The following is a 24,022-nucleotide window of genomic DNA, read 5'->3' as shown; positions in this document are numbered from 1 at the left end:
TACTATTTTAAATATAAAAAAATCATACATTATATATATATTTTATTTAAAATTCTTATGATCTGTATAAAATATAGTTTTATATAGGCAGCATGAGTCCACGTAAAATTATATAACTTTATATATATATATAAATATATATATATACTTTCACTTTCACTGAAATATTAATTATATAATAAAAATATACTTCAACATGTTTATATATATATAATAATATATATATAATAATATATATATATATATATATATATATATATATATATACCATATATATATATAGATGTTATAAATAAATATATATGATGTTTCATTATATGCATTATACATTTTTATTATAAATTTATATTTTACATATATATTTTCATAAATTATATAATAAAATATATACACTCATATATGAAAATATATACATACACTATATATATATATATATATATATAAAAAACGTCATTATACATGACATAATATATATATATATATATATATATATATATATATATATATATGTTATGCATGCAATATAGGTTTTTAAGTAGTTTGTATTACTATGCTTCTGCTTTGTAATGTAGACACGTGCGTTTTCTGTAATGTTGCTTTGAAACAATGTGTAATGTGAAAAGCGCTATACAAATACATCTGAATTGAATTGAATAGTATATACAAATCTTTTAGTACAGAATAGTTAGAAGCTGATGCGTTAACTTCAGTAGCTGCAGAGCTGCTGGTTGCATGTGGAGTTTGTTTGAGCTCCGCCTCTAAACCTTTAACCCCCGCAGAAACTATCTGAACTATTTCAACACACACACGCAGAGAGAGAGAGAGAATGTGTGTGTGTGTGTGTCACAGAGAGAGAGAGAGAGAGAGAATGTGTGTGTGTGTGTGTCACAGAGAGAGAGAGAGAGAGAGAGAGAGAGAGAGAGAGAGAGAGAGAGAGAGAATGTGTGTGCGTGTGTGATTTGATTTCAGTGGATCATGGAGCAGCGCTCTGACCGCGGTGTGTCGGAGTCTCCTGGCCGCACGGACGCGCTTCTAACACGGTTACTTTTGTTCCGGAGCCCCGCTGAACGGAGTTAAAGCTGGAGGATCGGATCGGTACCGATGGCTGATCCTCTGCGGAGGACAATTCTAGCCAAACTCAGGGGCAAGAAACCCAAAGGGAAAGACGCGAGCACCTCGAACCGGCCGAGAGAAGGTAAAGAAAAAGTTTCTCAAACGCAGACAGAGAGAGATTACATTTCACATGCGATGAGGTGTGAGGAGAGGTGTGTGAACGCGGATCCGGTGGCTGCCTTCGGCGGCTACAGCGCGGCTCCCCGGTGCGCTGTGCGTGTCACCGGCGGTCGTGCGGACGCGCACGGGAGCGGGTTCTCAAGGCCCGGGGCCCCCGCTGATCAAAGCGAGCGCACCGAGCTGAAGCGCGTCCACACGCCGCGGGTCCGCGGAGACTCGATCGGCTTCAGCGGCTGCGATTTAAAACCCCGACGAGAGGCTTTAAAGCTAACAGATGGTCAAGATCTAAAGAATAAACAACCAAATGTTACACTACTCGAGCAAAAGGCCGGGGACAACATTACGAGCGACTTTGAACGTCACGCCAGGGGCCCCCAGCCTCATGTGTTTGATTATATAGACGCGGAAAGCGATTTAATTCAGGTTATAGAGAGTTCGCTGGAGTATCATGGAGAATTTAGGATGCCAGCATTACAGAGTCCGACTTTTTTCCCCACTGATCTGGAAATAACAGTGGCCCCTGGGCTGAGAGACGGGGCCCCTCGACACCACTCAGTCGACAGCGAGGACGACGATTATTATGATAACCAAACTCTGCCCTTTTATGAGTCTCACACTCACTTGAAAGAGCGAAATACGAATATAGTTGAGCCAATATCGGAGTCGGAATCTAACGAAACCGACAGACTGAAGTCCCAACTGAAAGAGGCGTATTATTTGCTAATAAACACAATGCACGACATCAGTTTCGACGGTCAGGTCGAAGATAACGGATTTGTGGATCAGGCCAGCAGCGCTAGTCAATCCCACGACAGCGTAAGCACGGAAAGCGACGCGTGTTCGTCCGAAGAACGTAGGAACGATTCCGATTCAGCGTTCTTTGCGTTTCTCGGACGATGTGAGGTGGGACTGACGCAGAGCAGAAGCTTGCAGAATATTCGCGACGCGAGTCCCAAACCGACGCTCCAGCGGTCGGTGAGCGATAGCAAGGTGAAGTACTCGTCAAACCGCGAGGAAGAGCCGCGAGCCGCCGTCGCATCGGGTCTCGGTGTGCAACAGGCGAACCCTACAGAAACCCTCCCGACGCTTGCTTCCTCGCGCCAATCCCGCGACGACGCAGCGGTGCCCAAACACCCCGGAGTCACCGTCAACAAGATGCAAGAGTGGATGCAGAAAGGTCGCGTGCTTTCGTCCGAGATGAAGCAGAGGATCGCAGGTTCCTCGCTGAGAGCCAGTCACGTGAGGAAGCAGACAGGTACGGACGCCCGCTGGCGTGGAGGACCTCACAATCATCTCACAATCTCAGAGAGAGCTTCTTGGTGTCTTTTAACCGGTGCCGGGTTTTTTCCTCCTCTTCCTTCACGACTAATGCTTAACAGAAGATTGGCTCCTCTCCACTAACACACTCACTCTCTGAATAATTCATCTCACGCTTGTCTTCTTGGTGATGGTGGTGGTTTCGTGCTGATGTTAGCTGAGAATGTTTATTGAACATGCGAGATGCTCGAACCCTTCTTCTGCTGATGAGATGTGTTATGGGTTATCAGTGTGTTTTAAACTCGATCTGCAGCTCTGTCAGGTGTGTATCCAAGAAAACATGACAGCTATCTTCTATCATGAAACCAACAGGAGTCGTTGTGATTCTTGCATCCAGACTAATTGCATGTAAACCAGTGTGTTTGATAGATGCAGGCTTGTTTGTTTTTCTGCACACAGGCTTCAATGAAAGTTTGTTGTATTTTGTTTGTGTAAAGAGCAGCTTTGACTTCTTTTAGGTGTCTTGCATGTAATGAAGACCAAAACAGGCTTTGAGGCTTCAAATGCACATTTATAGTCATGTTTATCCTACAAGAAAACTACATGAAGACCAAAACAGGCTTTGTAAATTGGTTTCCAGGCCAGATTTAAAGATCAGCTATTAACACAAGCAGAGCTCATCTTGTGTGTTGAATGTGGCCTTTGGGCAGCTTATGTAGAATTAATAGAGTTGCTCTTTACTGCCATGCGAGCAGAATTAGAGGAAGTGGACGTGGCGTTCATGGAAATTCAAAATGCAATTGCTTTTATGCATTTGGCAGATGCTTTTATCTGAAGTGACTTAAAGGAACAGTTCACCCTAAAAGGAAAATGTAATCCACGATCTAATTTGTAGAAATGTAGCATTGCGTAATTAACTCATCAATTCAGAATGAGAGTCCATATATATATAAAATATATTATATATATAAAATATATAAAATATATTGTTTCAGCTATATATATATATATATATATATTATATATATATTGAGCTTATATTGTTTCATCTATTGTCTTCTCCAGATGTTAACTGATGGACTGGAGTGCTGTGGATTACTTGTGGATTATTGTGATGTTTTTATCAGCTGTTTGTACTCTCATTCTGACGGCACCCATTCACTGCAGAGCACCCATTGATGAGACACTGATGACTGTATTTTTAATCACTGTGCATTTCCTCTGTGTTGAGCCCATGACTTTGGCATTGCTAGTGCGTTTTCAGGGAGTGTGTCCAGGAAGCGTGTTTGTTTTTGAGAAGACAACTGTTGATGTGAACACACGCACACACACACACACACACACAACACACGCACTCACACACACACACACAACCTGCCTACACATAAGCATTGTGTGTGTGTGTGTGTGTCCCTGACAACGTTATTCTTAACAATTTTATGCTTAAAAGTGTATTTGCTGATGAGCCAGTGGTGTTTGTTTTGGTCCGGTGGGAGCTGTTCTCGAGTGAATTCCCGTCCCATGGAAACACGGAGCCCCAGGGAGGGAATATTTGGAATGCCAAGGCCGTCGTTTCACTTGTTTGCTCTCTGTTCCTGAGGGCTTGAATGCAGGCGGGGATTAGAAAAGAGACATTACACGTTCGTTAAGGTAGGATTAGTCCGTCCTGTTCTCCACTGCTTATTTTAATCTTAGGTGTCTGAGGTTTGAATGAGTAATCTGAGCTTATTTTGGTAGCATTTGTGTGCTGGTTTTATTTTAGTAAAAACTGGTTAATCTCACACACAACCTTCAGGAACATATTCAAATCATATTTCAACCCTAATCACCCCCCCAAAAAATATATATTTTGCTGGAAAGAAAATGAGACCTGTTTTTGTATCTATAATATTATTTGCATTGTGTCATTATTTTCTTGAAAACTATGCATTAATTTGCCCCCTAAAAAATTATGGAATATATATATAATAAAAATATTTAAATAAATAGAATTGTATAAAATTGTAATTATGAAGTCCCAGCTGCTATAAATACAAGTACATAATGTAGTATTTGTTTTACTTCCTTATCATTTATGCTGAATTTAATCATTAAAAAAACTCATTAATAGGGGGAAAAAGTAAAAAAAAATCATAATCATTGTTCCCAGTATGATTTTCTTTACTGTTACTGTATTTTTAAAATATTGAGAATGAGATTTTTTCACATTATAGTAAAAAAAATAAATAAAATGAATATTAAATTTTTTTATGCAGAATAATTAATTTGCCCCCTCCAAATATTTAAAAATATTTTTTTATGGAATATATATATACATTTTAGTTATCAATAAATACAAGTACACAATGTAGTATTTGTTTTACTTCCTTTAATTTATGCTGATTTTAATCATTAAAAAAACTCATTAATAAAGGGGGAAAAAAGAAAGAAAGAAAAAATCGTTGAAATTGTTGTTTCCCCAATTATGATTTTCTTTACTGTTGCTGTATTTAAAATATCGAGAATGAGATTTTTTTTCACATTATAGTAAAAAAAAAAAAAAATTAAAATTAAACTTATTTTTTTTTATGCAGAATAACATTTCTTAGATTTTTTTTTCTTTTGCTTTTAGGGTGAAAGATTTGTAAATAAGATAAACACACGCATTCATTAGAAACTGCAGGAACTGCAGCGATTTTGTTGGCAAGCAGTGCAGTAACATTGTGTCCAGTGGTTGCTGTAACGCAGTGATCTGATTGGCCGGCGGTGGCGATGACATCATCACGAGACTGAGTGTCAGAATGTGTTCTCAGGATGTCTGCAGTCCTGAGCTAAAGAGCGTCGGGATGTGGCCGCTGTAGTGATCATGGGAATACTCTCGGATGACAGCAAGAGAGAAACTGGAGCCCAGGACGTGGAGGAGGGGGGCGCTCGTTCCTCTCGAGCCCTGAGGGACACCTGCTCATTTAAAAGCCCTCAAAACAGCCCGAAACCCAGAGCAAACGTGCTTGTCCACTTTCAATGCATTAGACAGAAATTAGATTGAAACATATAAAAGCAAGTGTGATATCTTTTATAAGGAACACTTTACAAGCCGCACATCGGAGGGGGAAAGCAGTTTGAAGTAAAGCAATAGATCCAGTGTTGAAAACGACAGTGTTATTAAAAAACATTGACACTTTTTGTGTTTGTGAAGCCATAGAAAAGTTTAAAACATGCCAATACAGACAGTTTATCTGACATTTTGTTACATAATCTACTGACAATCAGGTGTTTTTTACGTTTATAGATCGTGTTTGCTCTGGAGTTTTGGTTGTTTTAGCATTTAAAAAAAAAAAAAAATGTGTAAAAATTCTCCAAGTAGTTTTCTGGTTGTATTTTTGTAGTGCTTCGTAAGGTTTGTATTACTTTTATTTAGATTTCCTTGAAAGCTGTTCTGGTTTCTCCCGCTGTGATTGTTTCGTTGTACGGCTCCTTGTGTGACGGCTTGTTATCGAATCCGCCGCTCCATATTTAGACGTGTCTGAAGTTCACGCGTGTTTGTGTGTAAGTGTGCGGCTGATGTGCACGTGTGTGTGTGTGTGTGTGTGTGTGTGTAAATATTGGGATGAAGGCGGGACAGGTCTGTTGGCATGAATCCTGGGCGTGTGAGAGCTCGTCCTCCATCATGAAAGAGCCTTAATGGCGTCACAGTGGAGCTCTGAACTGCATAACCTCACCATAACCCACACTCACATCAATCACAGACACACACACCACACACCACACACACACACAACACACACACACACACACACAGTCACGCTTGTGTCTCTGGAGCCCTCTGCAAAAAACACAGCTTCTGTACAGCTGACTGAACCTCATCAGTCCTAAAGTGTCTTTACAGATGCTATTAGTTTACATATATGTATTTTATATATATATATATATATATATATATATATATATATATATATTTTTTTTTTTTTTTTTTTTTAAAAAAGGCTTTAATTTAATATTTTACAGTTTTGGTCATTTTCTTGTGCATGTGTTTGGTTTATATATATATACTTGTAATTTTTATGCTTTATATATATATATATATATATATATATATATATATATATATATATCTATATATATATATATATATATATATATATATATATATACATATATAGTTTTGTAGATCTTTATTTCAGTTTTTATTTTAGTGCATCAAGTTAAACTAAATGAAAAATAAACTAAATTAACTTAAATAATAAAATTAACTTTATTTATTATTATTTATGCATTTATTTTTGTCTGTTTGCTTGTTATTTTGCTCTCACATTTTTGCATCAGTCTCTCTCCCTCCTTTAATTTATTCATTTATTAATGAATTGACTGATTTACTTCTTTCTTTCTTTACATTTATTTATTATTTATTTATTTAGCATTTTCCTTAACATGTTTAAGTCAAGCTCCACCTCTCATTTATTTATTTATTAATTAAATTATTTTTTTTATTATTTTATTATTTAGCTGTTTTTTTCTTGCATTTTTGCATCGATCTCCATCTTTTATTTAATTTTTCATTTATGTATAAATGTATGTTTTTATTTAATTTAACAGTTTTTTCCATTGCATGTTTGCATCTCCATTTCTTATTTATTTAATAATGAATTTACTTATTTTATTTATTCATTTATTATTATTACTGTTATTATTATTATTATTATTTACCCATGCATGTTTGAGTCAGTCTCCATCTGTCAGTGAAACTGAGCCTGTCACAAAAGCATTGATATTGTTATTGTAGTTTTAATGGCTTTAATTGCCATTTTTTTAATGTTCGTTTGAACTGAAGGCCTGTTTTTAGTGATTCGGTCGATTCTGACCCGTATTTCCGACACCTTGTTTTCCCTTTTCCACCCTGTTCTTCATCACCCGCTCGGGAAAGAGCTGTTAAAGAGCTTAGCGAGAGGTTCAATCCACATTACATAAGTGCAGCATCACATGACTGTGTTGTTGGTAAATGCTTGAGCTGTAAAAACACAGCTGAGCGTCTGTAATCTTATACTGTTTTACCGATGAAGTCGTGGAGGTAGGATAGAATTGACCTCACCCCACCCAACACATACCTTAACTAACTCAAAGACAGACAAATGTGTCACCAGCGGAAAGGATCACGTGTATCACAACAATCTTTACTGTAGCGTGTCACAGATATTAACAACTGAAGAACATCAGATGAACATGTAAAGAACATCCAGATATACTGATGTGCTTTTTACTCTTAAACAGCCCCCCAAAAATATTTATTATTTTTAAAAATATTTATTTAAATATTTAAATACATATTAAAATAAATAATCATCTGTAAAACCTAGAACATTTATTTAACTATTTTATATTTATTAATTGTTAAAAATTTGTTTACATTTTTTAAAAATCTAAAAATCTTTATGTAAATATTTTTTTTAAATGTATTATATTTTAAAAAAGTATATTATTTTTTAATATTTAATTATTTTTCATATTTAAATAAATAACTATAAAAGTGAGAAATTCTCTTAAAATATTTATGTAAATATTTTAAATATTTCTTTGCATTTTAAAAGTATTTAAATGTAAAAGAAATTTTAAATTTTATATTTATAAAAAATATTTAAATAAATATATAAAACCATGCATATGTTTAAATTTATTGTTTTTATATATATATATATATAATATATATATAATATATATATATATATATATATCATATATATATATATATTGTTGTTTTCTTTTTATATTCAGAGCTTTAGTTGGAATTTAATTGTGGTACCAACAAGGATGTATAATTCTTATTTTAATGAATTATAAAATGGAATTAAATTCTGATAAATTCATATAACTGCTTTAAGTTTACATATAATTTTTCAGCATGAATGACCCATAAACATGTTGCATCATGCACAAAATAGAGAGTATTTATGGAGAGGATAAATTTTTTTTTTCAGTTTTTAAAACGCTTCCTATAGATATTTGTATTAAGATTGTATTTAATGAATTACAATTTAGAAAAAAATCCATATTATTCAGAATTAATCTGGTACACTACTTTTCAAAAGTTTAGGTTCAGTAAGGTTTGTATAAGAAATTAATACTTTTATTCATCAAGGATGAATTAAATTGCTCAAAAGTGACAGTAAAGACATTTATAATGTTACAAAAGATTTATATTACAAATAAATGCTGTTCCATATAACTTTCCTATTCATCTGTGAATCCTGAAAAATAAAATGTGTCACAGTTTCCAAAAAAAAATATTGTGCAGCAGAACAGTTTTAAACATTGATAATAATCAGAAATGTTTCTTGAGCAGCAAATCATCATATTAGAATGATTTCTGAAGGATCATGTGACACTGAAGACTGGAGTAATGATGCTGAAAATAAATCCACGAAACACACAAATAAAAAACACTTTAACAGATATTCACATAGAAAACACCTATTTTAGACTGTAATAATATTTCACATTTTTAACATTTTTACTATATTTTTACTCGAATAAATGCAGCCTTGATGAGCAGAAGAGACTTCTTTCGAAAACATGACGAAATCTTACCGACTCTAGTCTATATATATGTTTAGTTGGAGTAATGAAATGTTGTCTAACTTTAGGACAATTGGAGAAAAGTGAACTTCTTCAGCTTCTCAGGCTGCCGTTGATTCCCGTATCCCAGAATGCCGTGGGGTGAACGTCGGCCTCCGCCTCGCAGCTCTAATTAAGCGTTTGAGTTTTATTTTCAGGTCTCCTTTGACCTCTCCAAACACACGCTGAGCGAAGCCAGCGTTTCTCATCCTGGCATAATAACATTCTGCCGTTGCTTTGTTTCATGTGAAAGTGTCTGAGCTCCAAACACAAACCCAGCTTTATCCAGCGCTGCAGAATGAGCCACTTCAGTGAGTCAGAGGAGATTTTACACGCACTTTTTAAGCAGCGTTTGAGTTACAGTTATATTTCTGCAAGTCATTTCAGATGCAGTTTTATCAAAAAGCTGAAATCCCCCTCAAATAAAAACTTAAATACCCCTCAAAAAATTACTTCAATACAAATGTCTCCTAAACATCAAACATTTTTGGCTTAATGATCAACACTAAGGTGCACCTCATATCTGTGTGAACTTCGCATTTGGCCTATTTTTGAAAATTCTGTCAAATTAAATGTCTACAGTTCATTAAATGGGAAAATATTTACATTTTTATTTTAGTTTAATTTCTAGCAATTTTGTTATGTGGATTTGTCATTTTTATTAGTTTATATATACGTTTAATTTTCTAGCAATGTTGCAATTTGTTATATGTTATTTTATTATTTTCAATTAATTTTTATTTCACTTAGTAATTTTAGTACTTAAACTTGCTTCCAATATCAAATATTAATTTCACTAATTAAACTTACTACCAAAACTTGCCACCACAACTTCATGAGGCAACATTTTTTAATTTTCATTTATATACTATTATAGTATACATTGATTTTTGCAAAGCTTTTATTTTATATTTCAGTAGTTTTCTTTCTAAAACTTTAACAAAATTCAGATTTTTCGTTTATTTTTTATTATAGTTTTCATTGTATTTTTAATAAATATTTCTAAATTTTTATTATAGTTTTCATAAAAATTTAACAAAAAACAAATCCTTCCTTTATATAATATTATAATTTACATTTATAATTATTTCTTATGTGATTTTTTTTATATATTTCTATATGGGTTTTTATATAATTAAAATATAAAGTAATTTCTCTTATGTGCTTTTATTATGATTTCTTATGTGATTTTTTTTATATATTTCTATATAGTTTCCATTTGTTTTTCCATTAGTAATTTTAGTACTTCAACGTACACTTACTCATGTTAGTTGCCAAATTTTTAAGTACTCTTATAGTTTTTATTGATATTTCGAATTACCTTTTATTTTTATATTTTCTGTTTTTTTTTTGTTTTTTTTTATTTTATGTATTTTTGCCATTTTTATTATTTTCTATTATTCTGAAAAGTTTTAAATTTTATTTTAATTACAGTTTGTAATTTTAGTACTTCAAATATTATACATATGCATATTTTGAATTATCTTATTGTTTAAAAATTTTATTATTATTTTGTATTTTAAATTTTTTATTTGTAGTTTTGTGTAATTGTTTTATTGTCTAAATGGCTTTGATTATTGTTTACTTCCAACTTTAATTAGTCTTTTATTTTTCAGTTAGTAATTTCAGTTAATGTTGCTGTTAACCAAGACAAAATTTCACATTTTTAAGGTTTTTGTCTAATATTATAAATTTTATTTCCAAATTTAGAAAAATGTTTTCAGTTAACAAAGATGTTTTTAATAGTTTAGTTTTAGTTGTGAATATCAGAAGCAGTGCAGAGGCTGTGAATGTCCAGAGGTTTCATGATGAAAGATGCTGTCGGTCTCGTTTGCTGAAGGTTTGCTCCTGCGAACTAAACTTACGAGAAGTTTACAAAACCAAAAACATGCTTTACATTGTAGGTTTGATTTTTGTCTTTGATCTAACTGGATGTCCTGCATGTTTTGTGCTAATGGCAGCAGATGAGCTGGAGTAGCTGTGTTAGGTTTGTTTTGTGACGCCGTTTGTTCGTTGGTTTGTGTTCGTAGCAGCGGTGGAGTTCATTTCCGGTCCGTCTGTGTGTCTGCGAGACTCCGGCGCACGTCAGGCCTCGTTCAACCACATCACCGTCTCCAAAAAACGCCAGTGGCTCCAGCAGAGCTGCGCTCGGCCCGTCCGCAGCCTGAGGACTTCACAAGCGCCCCCTGCAGCCGAGGAAAGGAGCACACACACCCGCAAAACACACCCTCCATCGGCCAAAAAACTCATGTCTAACAGACAAAGGTGTGTACAGTTTACGCACTTATGATGCCTTGTTCTCATAGTAAATGCTTTTCCAGAGTTTTTTGTCCACTGGAAGTTGATCAAAAAATTAAGTAATAATCAACACTTCATTCGGCACGAACTGTACATCTGTCCCTTTTTTCTTTTTTGTCAAATTAAATATGAATACTCCTCGTATTATCTGTCTGGGCCTGGCAAATAATCTGAAAAGCAAAAAAAGTAAATAAAAAAAACTAAAACTAAAACTGAAAAAAAATATTTTCTCTATTCGTTGTTCTGAAATTTCACATTTTAAGAAAAGTAAAAAAAAACATAAAAACAAAAATAAAAAAAAAACAAAAAAAAAAAAACAAATAAACAAAACAAACTTAAAAAATTTATCATCTTAATAAATTTATGTACTCATATATAATTTTAAATACTTTTTTTTTAGTACAAGACAACATTTTTATTTTTAGTGCTTCAGAAATTTAGTACACAACATTCTTATTTTCGCTTACTTTACATTTTTATATCTAATATTTATATTTTATTATTAGTTTTATTTCAATTAATGTATAATTGTAAATATAAGAATACAGTGAGAAAAGCACCTAATATAAAATTACAAAAAAGTAACTAAAATTAAAATGAAATCTAAAACTGAAATAAACATAAATTAAAAGAAATATTATATATGACTTCAGTTCATTAAATAGAAAAATAATTATTTATATACTATTATTTTAAATTAGCTTTTATTTTTTAGGTGTTTTTTGTAATTGTGTTATTTTGTAATTCTTTTTGAATTTTTATATTTCTAAATAATATTATTCATTTAATTTATTTTTTATTTTCAGTCTTAGTAGTTTAATTTCAGTTAGTAATTTTTGATATGTGCTTTTTGTCATTTGTGATTAGTTTTTTATATTCCTAAATAGTAGTTTTTCTTTTGGAAATTTTGTTTTCATTTCTGGATTTGTTTTCAACATTTTTAATTTTCTTTTACTTTAAGTTTTACATTTAATATTTTTTTTCATTTTATAATTAATAACATTTTATATTTTAATGTTATATTTAGGCTAATATTTAGATTTTATTTCAGCTTTATTTCATTGGAACAAAAAATGTTTTTTTAATGGTTTTAGTTGATAACAACACGGCTTGTGAATCTAAGCAATACAGTGCAGAAACAGTAAATGTCCAGTGGTTTCATGGCGTTTCGTTCACGTCGACAGAAGCGCTGGACCCAGCCGAGGAGAACGACGCCGACGACGAGGGCGAGATCTGGTACAACCCCCATCCCCCCAGGAGGAGAAGAGGCCGATCTGCCGAACCTGTGTTCCCATCGGCCGTCAGAATCCAGACGGGACGAGGAGGAGCAGACAGAGACGAAGAGGAGAGCAGAGCCTCAGGTACAGACGCTTTTTCAATGAGCTTTCATTCAGGAACTGGCTTGTGAAACTTTTACAAATAATTAAATATAAATGACAAGTAACACAATAAATTAAATCTATAATTTTGAAGTAGAAAGACCGAAATAGTATTGTTTCTCCTTAACATCTAAAATATCAGTTATCATATCTTATATATATATATATATATAGGAGTATCTTATAGATAGGTATATTTGGTTATACAGTGTGTGTTTTTTGTTAAAGTGGCTGCCAATTTGGCCCTAAAATCTGTGAATAGATATAATATATTATATATATCTATATATATATCTATATATATATATATATATATTATGTGGTATGTGTGTTGTATATAATATATAATATATGATATATAGGTATGGAATAATGTATACATATAAACATGTTATAATAATATAAACTAATTAATATTATTTTATTGATATTACTAAAAAAATACTATAGCTATATTTCTATGTAAAATAAGGCTAAAGAAAATTAAATAATGATAATAAAATTAATAATAAGATAATAATTATTATTATTATTTATTATTATTATATTATTATTATTATTATTAATGAATTACCTTACTTTAAAATGAGAGAATCTTACTATATATATATTAATACTATACTATATACTACTATAATATTACTGTTTATATTAAACTATAAAATAATAAAAAATTATAAATAATAGTAAGACAAAATAATAATAACAAGAATTTAATTTTATTTTAATTAATAATATAATTTATTTTAAACACCTGAGCATTTATTGTTAAATGTGAAATTTAGAATTTCTTGTCAAATGTACTTAAAAAAAAAAAAAAAAAAAAGATTAAAAAGAAAGTTTTTGCTGTGTTGCAAGTCTGCACAGTTTGTGTCCCCAAAATATGTGATTGTATAGCAAAAAATGCTATAATAATGATAATATTAGTAATAATACGTTAATATTATTTTATGTTTGTTGCAAAAAATATTAAAACAAAATGAGACATGTGTATTATTAGTTATATGTAGGTTATTATTATATTATTATTATTATTATATTATATTATTAGATTATTCATGATTTATTAATTATTATTATTATTAATATTAGTAATTTTATTTTAAATATTATTTGTAGCCGAGCAACAGTAAAAGTGCGATATTAATATTTATGGCCTTACTGGTTTTAATTTCCTAATTTTCAAATGTGTTAAATGACTTTTATTTTAGTGGAACACCGCAGGGAGCACTTAAAGCTTAATAAAGGTTTATAAGCCACTTCTTGTTACAAGTTTTGGTGAAGCTGTTCAGCTCATGTTGTGTTTCTAGATGCACGTTAACGTCAGAAACAGCGATGAGTTCACATGAAGCAGCATTTGCTGTGAACCAAAGGAACTGAAAACACTGGAATCATGAGTGCTCGCGTGTTGAATGAACCAGTGCCGCGGCTCTTCACTCCTCAAACACACAGCGCATTTTATTTATTTTACTCAATCACACGCAAGGCCATATCAAGGTTTTCACGGTTTATTGCAGCTCTAGGCTAAAAGGAAACGTTTGCACGGGTTTTCTGGCTTGCGATCATATTCATCTCTGCTCTCTCAGGACTCTGGCTGCTCTATGCTTTAGGACGTCCGTATGGAATGTGTAGACATGATTCACTAATGCAGTCATTCCGATTAAATGACTCTTGTCAGCGAACTAGATGAAGCTGTCAGCATAACGCTTCCCTTGAGAACTGAAATACTAGCTGCAAAAAACTCTTAGAGTTATGTCTGTTAGCGTCGGCTCGTTTGTTTGACCAGCGCATCCGTGTGGCTGTGGTCACGGCTTCAGTAAGCAGATAATGTTAAGCTGTAATTAACGTCTGGTTGGATCTCGAGAGGAGGGCACATTTCCTGCTCCATGTAATATGAAGGGACGCTTTGTCTGTGTTTTTAGATTGTTGTGTCCTTATTTGAGCTTTTTTAAAGGGGTCATATGATGCAATTTCAATTTTTTCTTTCTCTTTGGCGTGTTACAAGCTCGTGGTGCATGAAAAGATCTGTAAAGTTCGCGAAGACTAAAGTCTAAAATCCAAAAGAGATATTCTTTATCAAAGTTAAGGGACTTCTTGCTACACCCCCCTAAAACTGTGGCTCGTTTTCCAACACACGCTGCCACAATCTCCTACGTCACTATGTGGAATATTTGCATTAATCCGCCCACAATGTTCATGCAAAGAAAAGAAGGCGTGGTTTTTCAGGTTTTTTTAACACAGTTTTTAAGCACTTTATTTGGTCTTACGAAAGTACGAGTGCACTTAGGGTCTTTTAAGATTACTTACACGCGAACAGCAACGCATTTTTCTGGACGACCCGGTTTCGGTGAACCTAGGAGACGAGGTCATTTCCTACTTTGCTATGACAAATTAAATTGATTTGGCGCTTCTGAACTAAGATAACTGTAAGTATGCTTTATGATTCGTTTAAGCATTTGTGTATGGACTCTTGAAATGCAGCGTTTCAGAGACAGAGAGAGAGAGTGTGTGTGTGTGGGGTGTGTTTTGTGCTTGAGAGTGTGTGTGTGTGTGAGAGAGGGGTGGTGTGTGTGTTGTTGTGTGTGTGTGCTTGTGTGTGGTGTGTGGTGGGAGTGAGAGATGAGGTGTGAGTGTTTGTTGTTCGCTTGTGTTGTGTGTTGATAGTGAGGAGAGTGTGTGGGTTGTTTGTTTGCTGTGTGTTTGAGTGGGTGTGAGTTGAGAGTGGCTATTCGTGTTACTGTGCTGTGCAGTGGGTTTATGTGTTTGTTTGAGTGTGTGTGTGTTGAATTTGTGCAGCGTGTTAAGCGTGGTGTGCATGTGTGTGTATGTTTTGTTTTGTGGTTGTGTATGTGTTTGTTGAGCGCAGACGAGAGGAGAGTAGAGATGTAGTGTGTGTGGTGTGTGTGCAGAATGTGTGGTTTGCGATGTGTGATGTGTTGGCGAGTGTTTAGTGTGTGTCTGTGTGATGTTAAGTGTTTGTGTTTGTGTGTGTGTCATTGAGAGCGTGTATAAACTGTGTAAATGTTTGTGTGTGTGTGGTGTGGTGGTCTTGTGTGTGTTCGCTGTGTGTGTAAAAGCGTGTGTTGTGGCGCGGTGTAAAGGTGTGTGTGTGTGTAAATGTGTGGGGGCGTGGGGTGGTGTGTAGTGTCTGGTGTGGTGAATATGGTGTAATCTAAAATGTGTGTGAAATGACATTTGTGTGTGTGTGTGTGCGAGTCATGTAGCAGAATTCAGGCTTTGGAAATGTGTAGACCTGAATTGCAATGGCTTTGAACTAACAATACTTTCCTGAATGTGAACTTTAAATTGTAATATTTAGAACTGGCATAAGTGTCATTCAGTATCGCCTGAATGCACTGTAGTCGCTTTGATCTGAAAGCTTCTAATAAATGCATAATATGTCATGTTGATGTAACTCCTGATGAGAATTGTAAGTTAACGGGATATTAATAATGAAACTTTCGTCAATGTATTTATAAGTATTCATGTAACTGCTTTAAGTGTAGTTTAGAATTTAACTAACTTACGTTTGATTATATATAATAAAATTCATATCCCTGTCATTCATCTTGATTTCAGTATTAGTTGATGTTATATTCATCTACTCTCTGTGTGTCACTTTATAAGGTCACTAACATGTTGACATTCTAATTATAATATAATGGTAAAAATGTAAATCAATAACTGTTAAACATGTTTTACATGTCATGTATAATTTTTGTTATTTATGATTATAATACAACCATATCATCATTATGGATCAATTATATAAATATCAACTGTAGACACAGACTTCTAGCATAAATATTAGTCTTGTATGTAATCATTAACTATGGACAAGTGTTGAAATATCACGTATGATTCTCATTAGTTCTGATATTTGATACGAATATATTATGATAAAGTAGATAAATTTCACTCTAAAGTTTCATTCATGTTGTAAAATGATTGGAAAACAAGTTGTGCATATCTGTCAAAAAAGTATTAAACTTCATTTTACAGAAATATAATGAAAATATATTCTAACATCTCGTATTTAGGGAATAATGCCTTACAAATATTGATTAAAAGTATTTCCATTTTTGGAGACTTAGTGTTGTGAATGGCAAGCCCCGCTATTTTCTTTTTTCTTTCATCAGATTATTGCACATTTTCAGAATCACAAATCAACAGAATGTCTCATCTCATTATGATATGTATTATAAATATTAACACTCTCTTTAATGTGTGTGAAACTGGTAAAATCTTAGAAAATGGTTAAAATGTCAAATGAAAAAAAAAAGTTTTCAAGATAAATGGAGCCACATCACAGGCAATTACACTCACAATTAGTTGAGCGAATCAAAAAATTCCAGTGATGACGCGCATTTAAAATATGGTTAGTTCATAGATTAGCTCTGTGTGAATACACTGGGGGGATACTTCTAGGCCTAGTAAACAACGATCCCATCACATCAAATCCCAGCATCTTCAAATCCTCATTCCCACTTGCTTTGCAGTCTTGTATGGACTAGGTTTCGATCAGTTTATCTCGGATGTACGTCACGGTGCCAGTCTTTGCAGTGTTGAACAACGCAAGTACTGATATTACGTGGGTTAGCATTCTTGTTCTCCCTCACCACATTGGCTTTGATGACATCAGCAGAAAGGAATGTCTTTCAGAGGCCAGAAAAAAAAAAACATTTTGGGAAGAACCATTTTTCTCAGAATAACATGCCCTGATAATAAACAACAAAACTAGATAAATGTAAGTGTCTAGTTAGCATTCAAAATTGGCAAACTGGACTCGGTGGGTTTCCAACCAGTCTATTACAAAACACAAGATCGAAATGGGATGAGTAAACTATGAACAAAAATCTTCTTATTTGGGTGGACGTCGTTTTAAAAAGACACACACACTGCAAACCAAGTGTGAACCTCTGTTCCCTGTATCTCCACATCAGTCTCTCTCAAAACAGTTCTTTAGCACTTTGTACTTGCCTCCCTCTTTTTTAGGTGCTCTCACGCTGTGGCACGGTCTCTCTCTCTTTAACAGGGAATTGGGTCTTTGTTTAATCTGGGCGGTTTTCTTAACCAGATCAAACGGCGGTGTTGAAGGTGAGGCACTGAACTGTGGAAAGAGCGGCTGTGTAGTAAAGCAGCAGACGACGTGCCATGTGATCAGAGAGGGAAAGAAGAGGACGAGGTAGAGGAATGAGACCGATCTGGGTTGCATGTTCCAAGTAATCTGTTTTGTCAGAAACTGCATAATTGACTGCCGGGTAACACGCTGCCAAGATAACTGCATCCCAGGTCCAGAAGTCCTCGTAAAAGGAATCTACTTATCGAGACAAACAAGAGCAAATTTATGCTGTGAAGCTGATATACCAATTTAACCACAGCGCTCTCAAGCCAATGGAAGTCTGGTTTATCGCTCCACAATGGAATGTTCCACAGATGTTTCAGTGTTTTTGATGTGTGTGGCTGAACTGGAAAGGGGACTTTTTAGGATATATGCTAAGTGTATATGGCGTGTATGTGGATAGAGCACAGGGGGAATCCTGTGGAATTAACAGAGCCAAACAGACCAGAAGGGCTAGTGAAGAATTACTGGGTATTAAGTCAAATTGTCAATTATTGGGGGTTGTTTTGAGCACAGAACAAGGGTTTTGGCTAGTTAAGGTATAATTGATGACATGCTTTTTGAAGAATGACGATATAAGAAGTTTTTGACTGTTACATCTTGGACATTGTTGATTTTGGATGGGAGTCATTTATTCTGCTTATTTCCATTGTACATGTCTACATATTGTGACATTTTTAAAGTCCTTGATGCAGTCTTGTTTGTATAGCTTCTACCAATTAAGTATCTTGCTTTGAATATTCCTAATCACTGTTTGCTCTTGATTTGGCTTGATGATACCTTGAAGCGTCTATCAACTAATCAGAATAATGAATTTAATAATCTTGTGGTATAAGATTCACTTAAAACATATACACGCAAATGGTAGTGAGTTTATCTGAGGAGTCAGCTAAGCCCCGGGGATCAATGGCTTGTGCAATGTACTGATTTAAACTCGTCCTTCATTCCACAGATCCTTCAGAGCAATCCACTGGTGGACTTTCTCCCTCTTCTAGTCCCAATCCAGCTAAAAGAGGGCCCTGCTATCAACTGGTCTTTTCCTGATAAAATCAAGTCACCACGGACTGTCCGAAAACTGTATCCATGAAGATGAAGAAACTGCCTGATCTGAGTCCAGGAAGATTAATGTTAAAGGGACCCCATCAACACTGCTTGGCCATCAGGATATGGCCAATCAGAAACCAGGCCCACTCACCTAGAGCCAACAGGATGGCAGATCGATATGGCCAGTCCCAGTCCAGACTGTCCCCGGCAGGTGTGACGACTGCATTGGCGAGTGGTAATGTGATTTGGCGTTACCATCCCTGGCAGCAGAATGTTTCTACGCAGCACAACTTTGATAATGAGAAGGGCAACACCAGTGGCGCTTCCCAAATCGGCCAGTAAGGGAGGTTACCTAAGTGCATTTGGAGATCACCCGCACTTGTAGCAAAGTCAGGAAAACATGGAAACTCTGAAAGAAAAAAGACCGGTTACAGCCCGGGACAGGGATCCCAATGGTATGGCGGAAGTCCAAAGTTCCTGGTACGAGCTGGATATCGCGCCTTCGTTCGTTACAGTTTCTCTGTGCGCCCAGCAAAGTCCCTAAACGTTCCATCTCTGGGACTAATGAGTCTGCCCCACTTCTATGGAGAGAGGATGAAGCCACCCGCGGCTGGGGAAAATTTTTTTTCTCGTGACATCTACTGCGCCATCCAGGTGGACTCTGGTCAACAAAGCTCGGTGACAGCCTTTGCTGACCTGTCGGACAGCCTTCCTGGATATGGACCACACCTTCAACATTGAGCTGGAGAACAGCTCAGCACCTCAAACTTGTCGTCTTCAGTTGGGAGTCAAATGCTGCGGAGGAATCGAGTGTGCTGCCATGGAACTGTGGTTCTCCCAACCCTGTTTCTCTGTGAGTAAGACGCACCAGCTTTGCGGTCCGCCTGGAACCCACGTGGAATGATCTACGTGAAGTTGAGCCTCATGGAGCAGAGGAAGACCTTTCTTGATGGCACAGAAGGGGATCATGAAATGCAGGTGTTTGGCCTAGAGGCTTGGCGCGTGGTGGAACGGGAAGCTTCAGGATTAATGGTTCCACTGCTCATCGAGAAATGCATCTCTGAGATCGAGAGGCGGGGTTGTCAGGTGAGTAAGTGAAGCGGATCTTTATGGTCCTTTACCCTGTATGCAGTTCCAAACCAATTCTCCAATTTAAAGGTGAAGTGTCTGTAATTATTTTGCTGTCAAAGTACTTCACAAGGTACTTCTATTCATATTTAATCTGCAACTAGAAGTAAGCCATTGGTATGTTGACTTTTAAAAGAACATCACACTGTGGCACCTTCAAAAGTGTTCTAGTAGAGTTTGAGAAGTTGACATTCTGAAAAGTGTCACACTGTGGCACCTTCAAAAGAGGCCTAGTAGAGTTTGAGATGTTGACATTCTGAAAAGTGTCACACTGTGGCACAACTAAAAGTATTCTAGTAGAGTTTGGAGAGGTTTGACTTCCTGAAAAGTGTCACACTGTGCGTAACTTCAAAAAGAGACCCTAGTAGAGTTTGGGACATTGACTCTTCTGGAGACTCAGTCACACTGTCCTTCACAAGAGACCTAGTAGAGATTGTGTTGGACTTTCAGAAGAGACCTAGTAGAGTTTGTGAGAGTTTGAGATGTTGACTTTCTGAAGAGTGTCACACTGTGGTACCCTTCAAAAGTCCTAGTAGAGAGTTGGACCTTCAAAATAGGCCTAGTAGAGTTTGGGACATTGGGGGACGGTCACATATGGTACCTTCATGATCTGGCGGTTACAATGATGTGTCAGAAAGAGCACGTAGGAATGTTTGGTGAAACTTGCTTGTTTTTTTTTGCAGTTGTATTTGTCCCACGCGTTGCCCAGAAATTTATGTATTTTTGCCTTCAAATGTATCTCCATGGCTATGTTAAGACTGCAGGCCCAAAAGTGCCCCAAATACAATTAATACTAATATACGAGCAGTGTGAACAGCACAAACCACGTGGAATCTGAGATTTACACTTCTGGTTTTTTTTTTTTTTTAGGTCACTTCCATATGTCATCCTAAGTCCAATGTTTTACAGTGCGACCTCAGTCTGAACAGTCATATCATCAGAGTTCATGTGCTGCTTTCTGCGATACTTCTGGATGAGGGGACTCATTCAAAGATTTTATACCAAGTTCTTTGGTCACTTGGTTTAATGGAAGACAGCTACGAAGGTAGTCAGTGCAGGACAGTGAGGGTATGCCTAAGTATTATGGTGACAGCTCTCCAAGCAAAACTAGAGGGAAAAGCTGCCACAAGACTTGCTTTTGCTCTATTTCCCCACATATCCTCATCTGGCTTTCATGGCACATCACCTTATAAATAAATGTGTAGTACACATGACTTCAGTGGCCCCCATGTTTTACTTCAGTACTGACATTCTGCCTGCAGCCACCTTTTTGTTCTTTTGCACACTTTTTCCAGGATACTACCAGTTTACCTTGAATCTGATATTGGCCACACATTTACAAAATAATGTGAACAGCGGAAAAACTGAGCACTAAGGCTTTTGAATGTGATTTGTAGCCCATGAGGCCTCTTCTGTCATTTGTTAGGGCTTCGGTTAAAGTGAGCTTGCCAACCGTTCTAGTCCTTGTCCATGAACATTACACACTCACACAAACAAGCTTAGCAAGGCCTCTCTCGGGTGGATTGTGTGCACAGGCTTTATTAAGCCAAAGTCCTGGCCATTCATCTCTGTTATAAACACACACACATGATCTGTCTCTGTTACAGTGTCACCCAGGAGTTTAATGCTGTTCTCGATCCATTCATCCCACCAAAGTGTGTCTGTCGTCAGCCCACAAAACAACTCCAACTGCTGTTCTCAGATCAGATTTACCCCTGCAGCTCAATACTCACACATGGAAAATTTGATTCTAGATCAGCTGAGAGAGACTTTCAGCCCCTGTTGGTGTAAAATTCTTGTAAGGTCCCCTTTGGGAAGGCTTTTTGGGAAGTTCTGCTGGGATCATAGAGAGGCGTTTTTCTCAATCTGTCTTAGGCTGTTTTTACCTCAGCTGACCTCCCTTTGTGGAGCATTAATCAGCCTCTGGGCTGCTAAATCTGCAAGCTAAAGCCCATATATCTGATTTTTTATATCCACATATTAAATTTAGCAATGGTTTTACTTGTTCTTGTGCTTTCTCTCCAATTTTGCACTCGCTGTGCAGTCATCCCAGCACGGATGATGCAGCCTAGCAAAGGTCTTCTTGTGATTTTAACAGTGTAACATACTTAGCTAAATGTTTGTTGCACACTGTATAGTGTTTCACATACTAAACAAAGTTAATAAAAATAAAAAACTATGCAGTTTTCCATATTTAAGAGTTGTTTGCCTCTGAACAACTACATTGATAGCCAAACCCAACAAGATGGTTCAAGGATTCATGCAATGTAGTGAGGTCATGTAACAAGTGCAGCATACTGACTATTGCATCATTTTTAAGCGTTTTCATTTAATTTATGCATGCATTTGTTTATGCATTTATGCAATTACTGTATATATGTATGCATTTATGTATTTTTTCATGCATTATACATTTATGCATTTATGAATTTGTGTGTTTTTTAATTTATTGAAGTGCAGCATACAAGTTTAAACCGATGATTATTGCATACTAAATACTGTTGAATACTATTTTCCTATTTTTTATGTATTTATTCATGCATTTATTTATGCATTTGTTTGTGCATTTGTGTATTGATGCATTTATTTATGCATAAATAGTGACAAGTGCATACTCTTTCAATAATGATGATTATTGAATACTTCATACTACTGGATACACTACCTGACAAACTGCAAACTACTGACATTTTCAGAAGCTCTAGTCTGTTCTATTCCTGGCACCAGAGATGCACAAATGTGCAATTAATGCATTTATTTCCAAGATGATAATTAGATGTTTATTGCCAATGTAAATATGCTTGGTCAAGTGACAGCAACATAGTTTAAGTGTTTAGTTTAATAGTCTACTGTTTAAGACAGTAATTATGGACTGTATACTGCAGTATGTACTGTGGAATTTGCAGAAGCCCAGCCTAGCCTACATTGTAATGTATTCAGTTCAACAAATTGTTCTTGAATTAAGTGAACTTGGTTTAATATCAGAGCTTAGCTGCTCACTTTGTAGAGTTCTTTACTAAAGCCTAATCTCAGTATAGTCTGTCTTAAGAAAGACGCACAACAAATGCACAGGTCACGTATGCTAAAGGAATGTTTCTTGTGAACTATGGCCACGGGAAAACCACCAACCTGTGCGGGTAAATGATTAGCCGTGTGCCGTGAGCCGTGGAGGTTTTTTTCACAGCCCTTCCTGCCTATTTAAAGCAGTATTCTCTTTTCCATACAACAAAATTGCAATTTATATTTTCAAGATCACACAATGAATTTTTGGGTGAACTATTCTTTTGAATTCATAACTTTAAAATATACTTTCTGTGCTTCAGAGGTTTGAGTTATGAGGTTAATTTCGAACTGTTATTTTTATGAATTAGCCTGTGACCTCTAAAGTTTGACCTACTAAAGAGCAGCTCCGGAAACCAAGCGTTGAGTCCATGTTTAGACAGTTGGCTTGTGCCCAAATGAAAAAATCCTCTTTGGGTTAAATGCATGTATACGTTAGCGGTAGCGTGAATCTGTGGTCACATGCACAGCTACAGCAGCTTGAAAGCTAAATTGAAGGAGCCAACCCAGAACCCAGGATGTGTCCTTTACTAGGGGAAGAAAAGGGGAAGGTTTTAGTGGATTCAGGAAACTCTTCAGCTGTTTTTAACAAGACTGTGGTCAAGTTATTATTTCCTCTGAGTGACAAATTTAGAGTTACACACACACACACCCATCACTGGTCTGAATCAAGGTGCTATTTCACATTGTAGGGAATTTATTCTGTTTATTGTAGCTTGTGCTTCTAATTCATTGCAGAATGTGCAAGGCTGTGTTTGGATTGAAATGCTAGCTTACTACCTACTAAATTGTGTGCAATATATACTGTATATTAAATACATACATAATTTATATTTAGTTAGTTAATATTTATTTTTGTATTTATTCACGCTTTTATTTATGCCTTTCTTTATTTATCTATCTGTTCATTTGTTTA

General features: G+C 35.4%; 3 protein-coding genes across 3 annotated transcripts in view; 2 read left to right on the top strand and 1 right to left on the bottom strand.

Annotated features, from left to right (window-relative positions):
- The window catches only part of LOC109085971 (protein phosphatase methylesterase 1-like), a 576,397-nt gene that overhangs the window by 504,917 nt on the left and 47,458 nt on the right, over window positions 1–24,022 (bottom strand). The gene's annotated exons all lie outside the window — the stretch shown is intronic.
- The window catches only part of rnf150b (ring finger protein 150b), a 581,444-nt gene that overhangs the window by 517,173 nt on the left and 40,249 nt on the right, over window positions 1–24,022 (top strand). The gene's annotated exons all lie outside the window — the stretch shown is intronic.
- Window positions 876–18,887, top strand: LOC109064196. The gene is made up of 4 exons (XM_042713860.1): window positions 876–2,488; window positions 11,106–11,340; window positions 12,558–12,734; window positions 18,827–18,887. Exons 1-4 carry the CDS (start codon window positions 1,102–1,104, stop codon window positions 18,867–18,869), a joined length of 1,842 nt encoding a protein of 613 aa, XP_042569794.1. The 5' UTR covers window positions 876–1,101; the 3' UTR covers window positions 18,870–18,887.

Source organism: Cyprinus carpio, chromosome A23 (genome assembly GCF_018340385.1).
Source record: "Cyprinus carpio isolate SPL01 chromosome A23, ASM1834038v1, whole genome shotgun sequence".
In the NCBI taxonomy this organism is placed as follows: Eukaryota; Metazoa; Chordata; class Actinopteri; order Cypriniformes; family Cyprinidae; genus Cyprinus; species Cyprinus carpio.
This window is presented reverse-complemented; position numbering and strand designations above follow the sequence as displayed.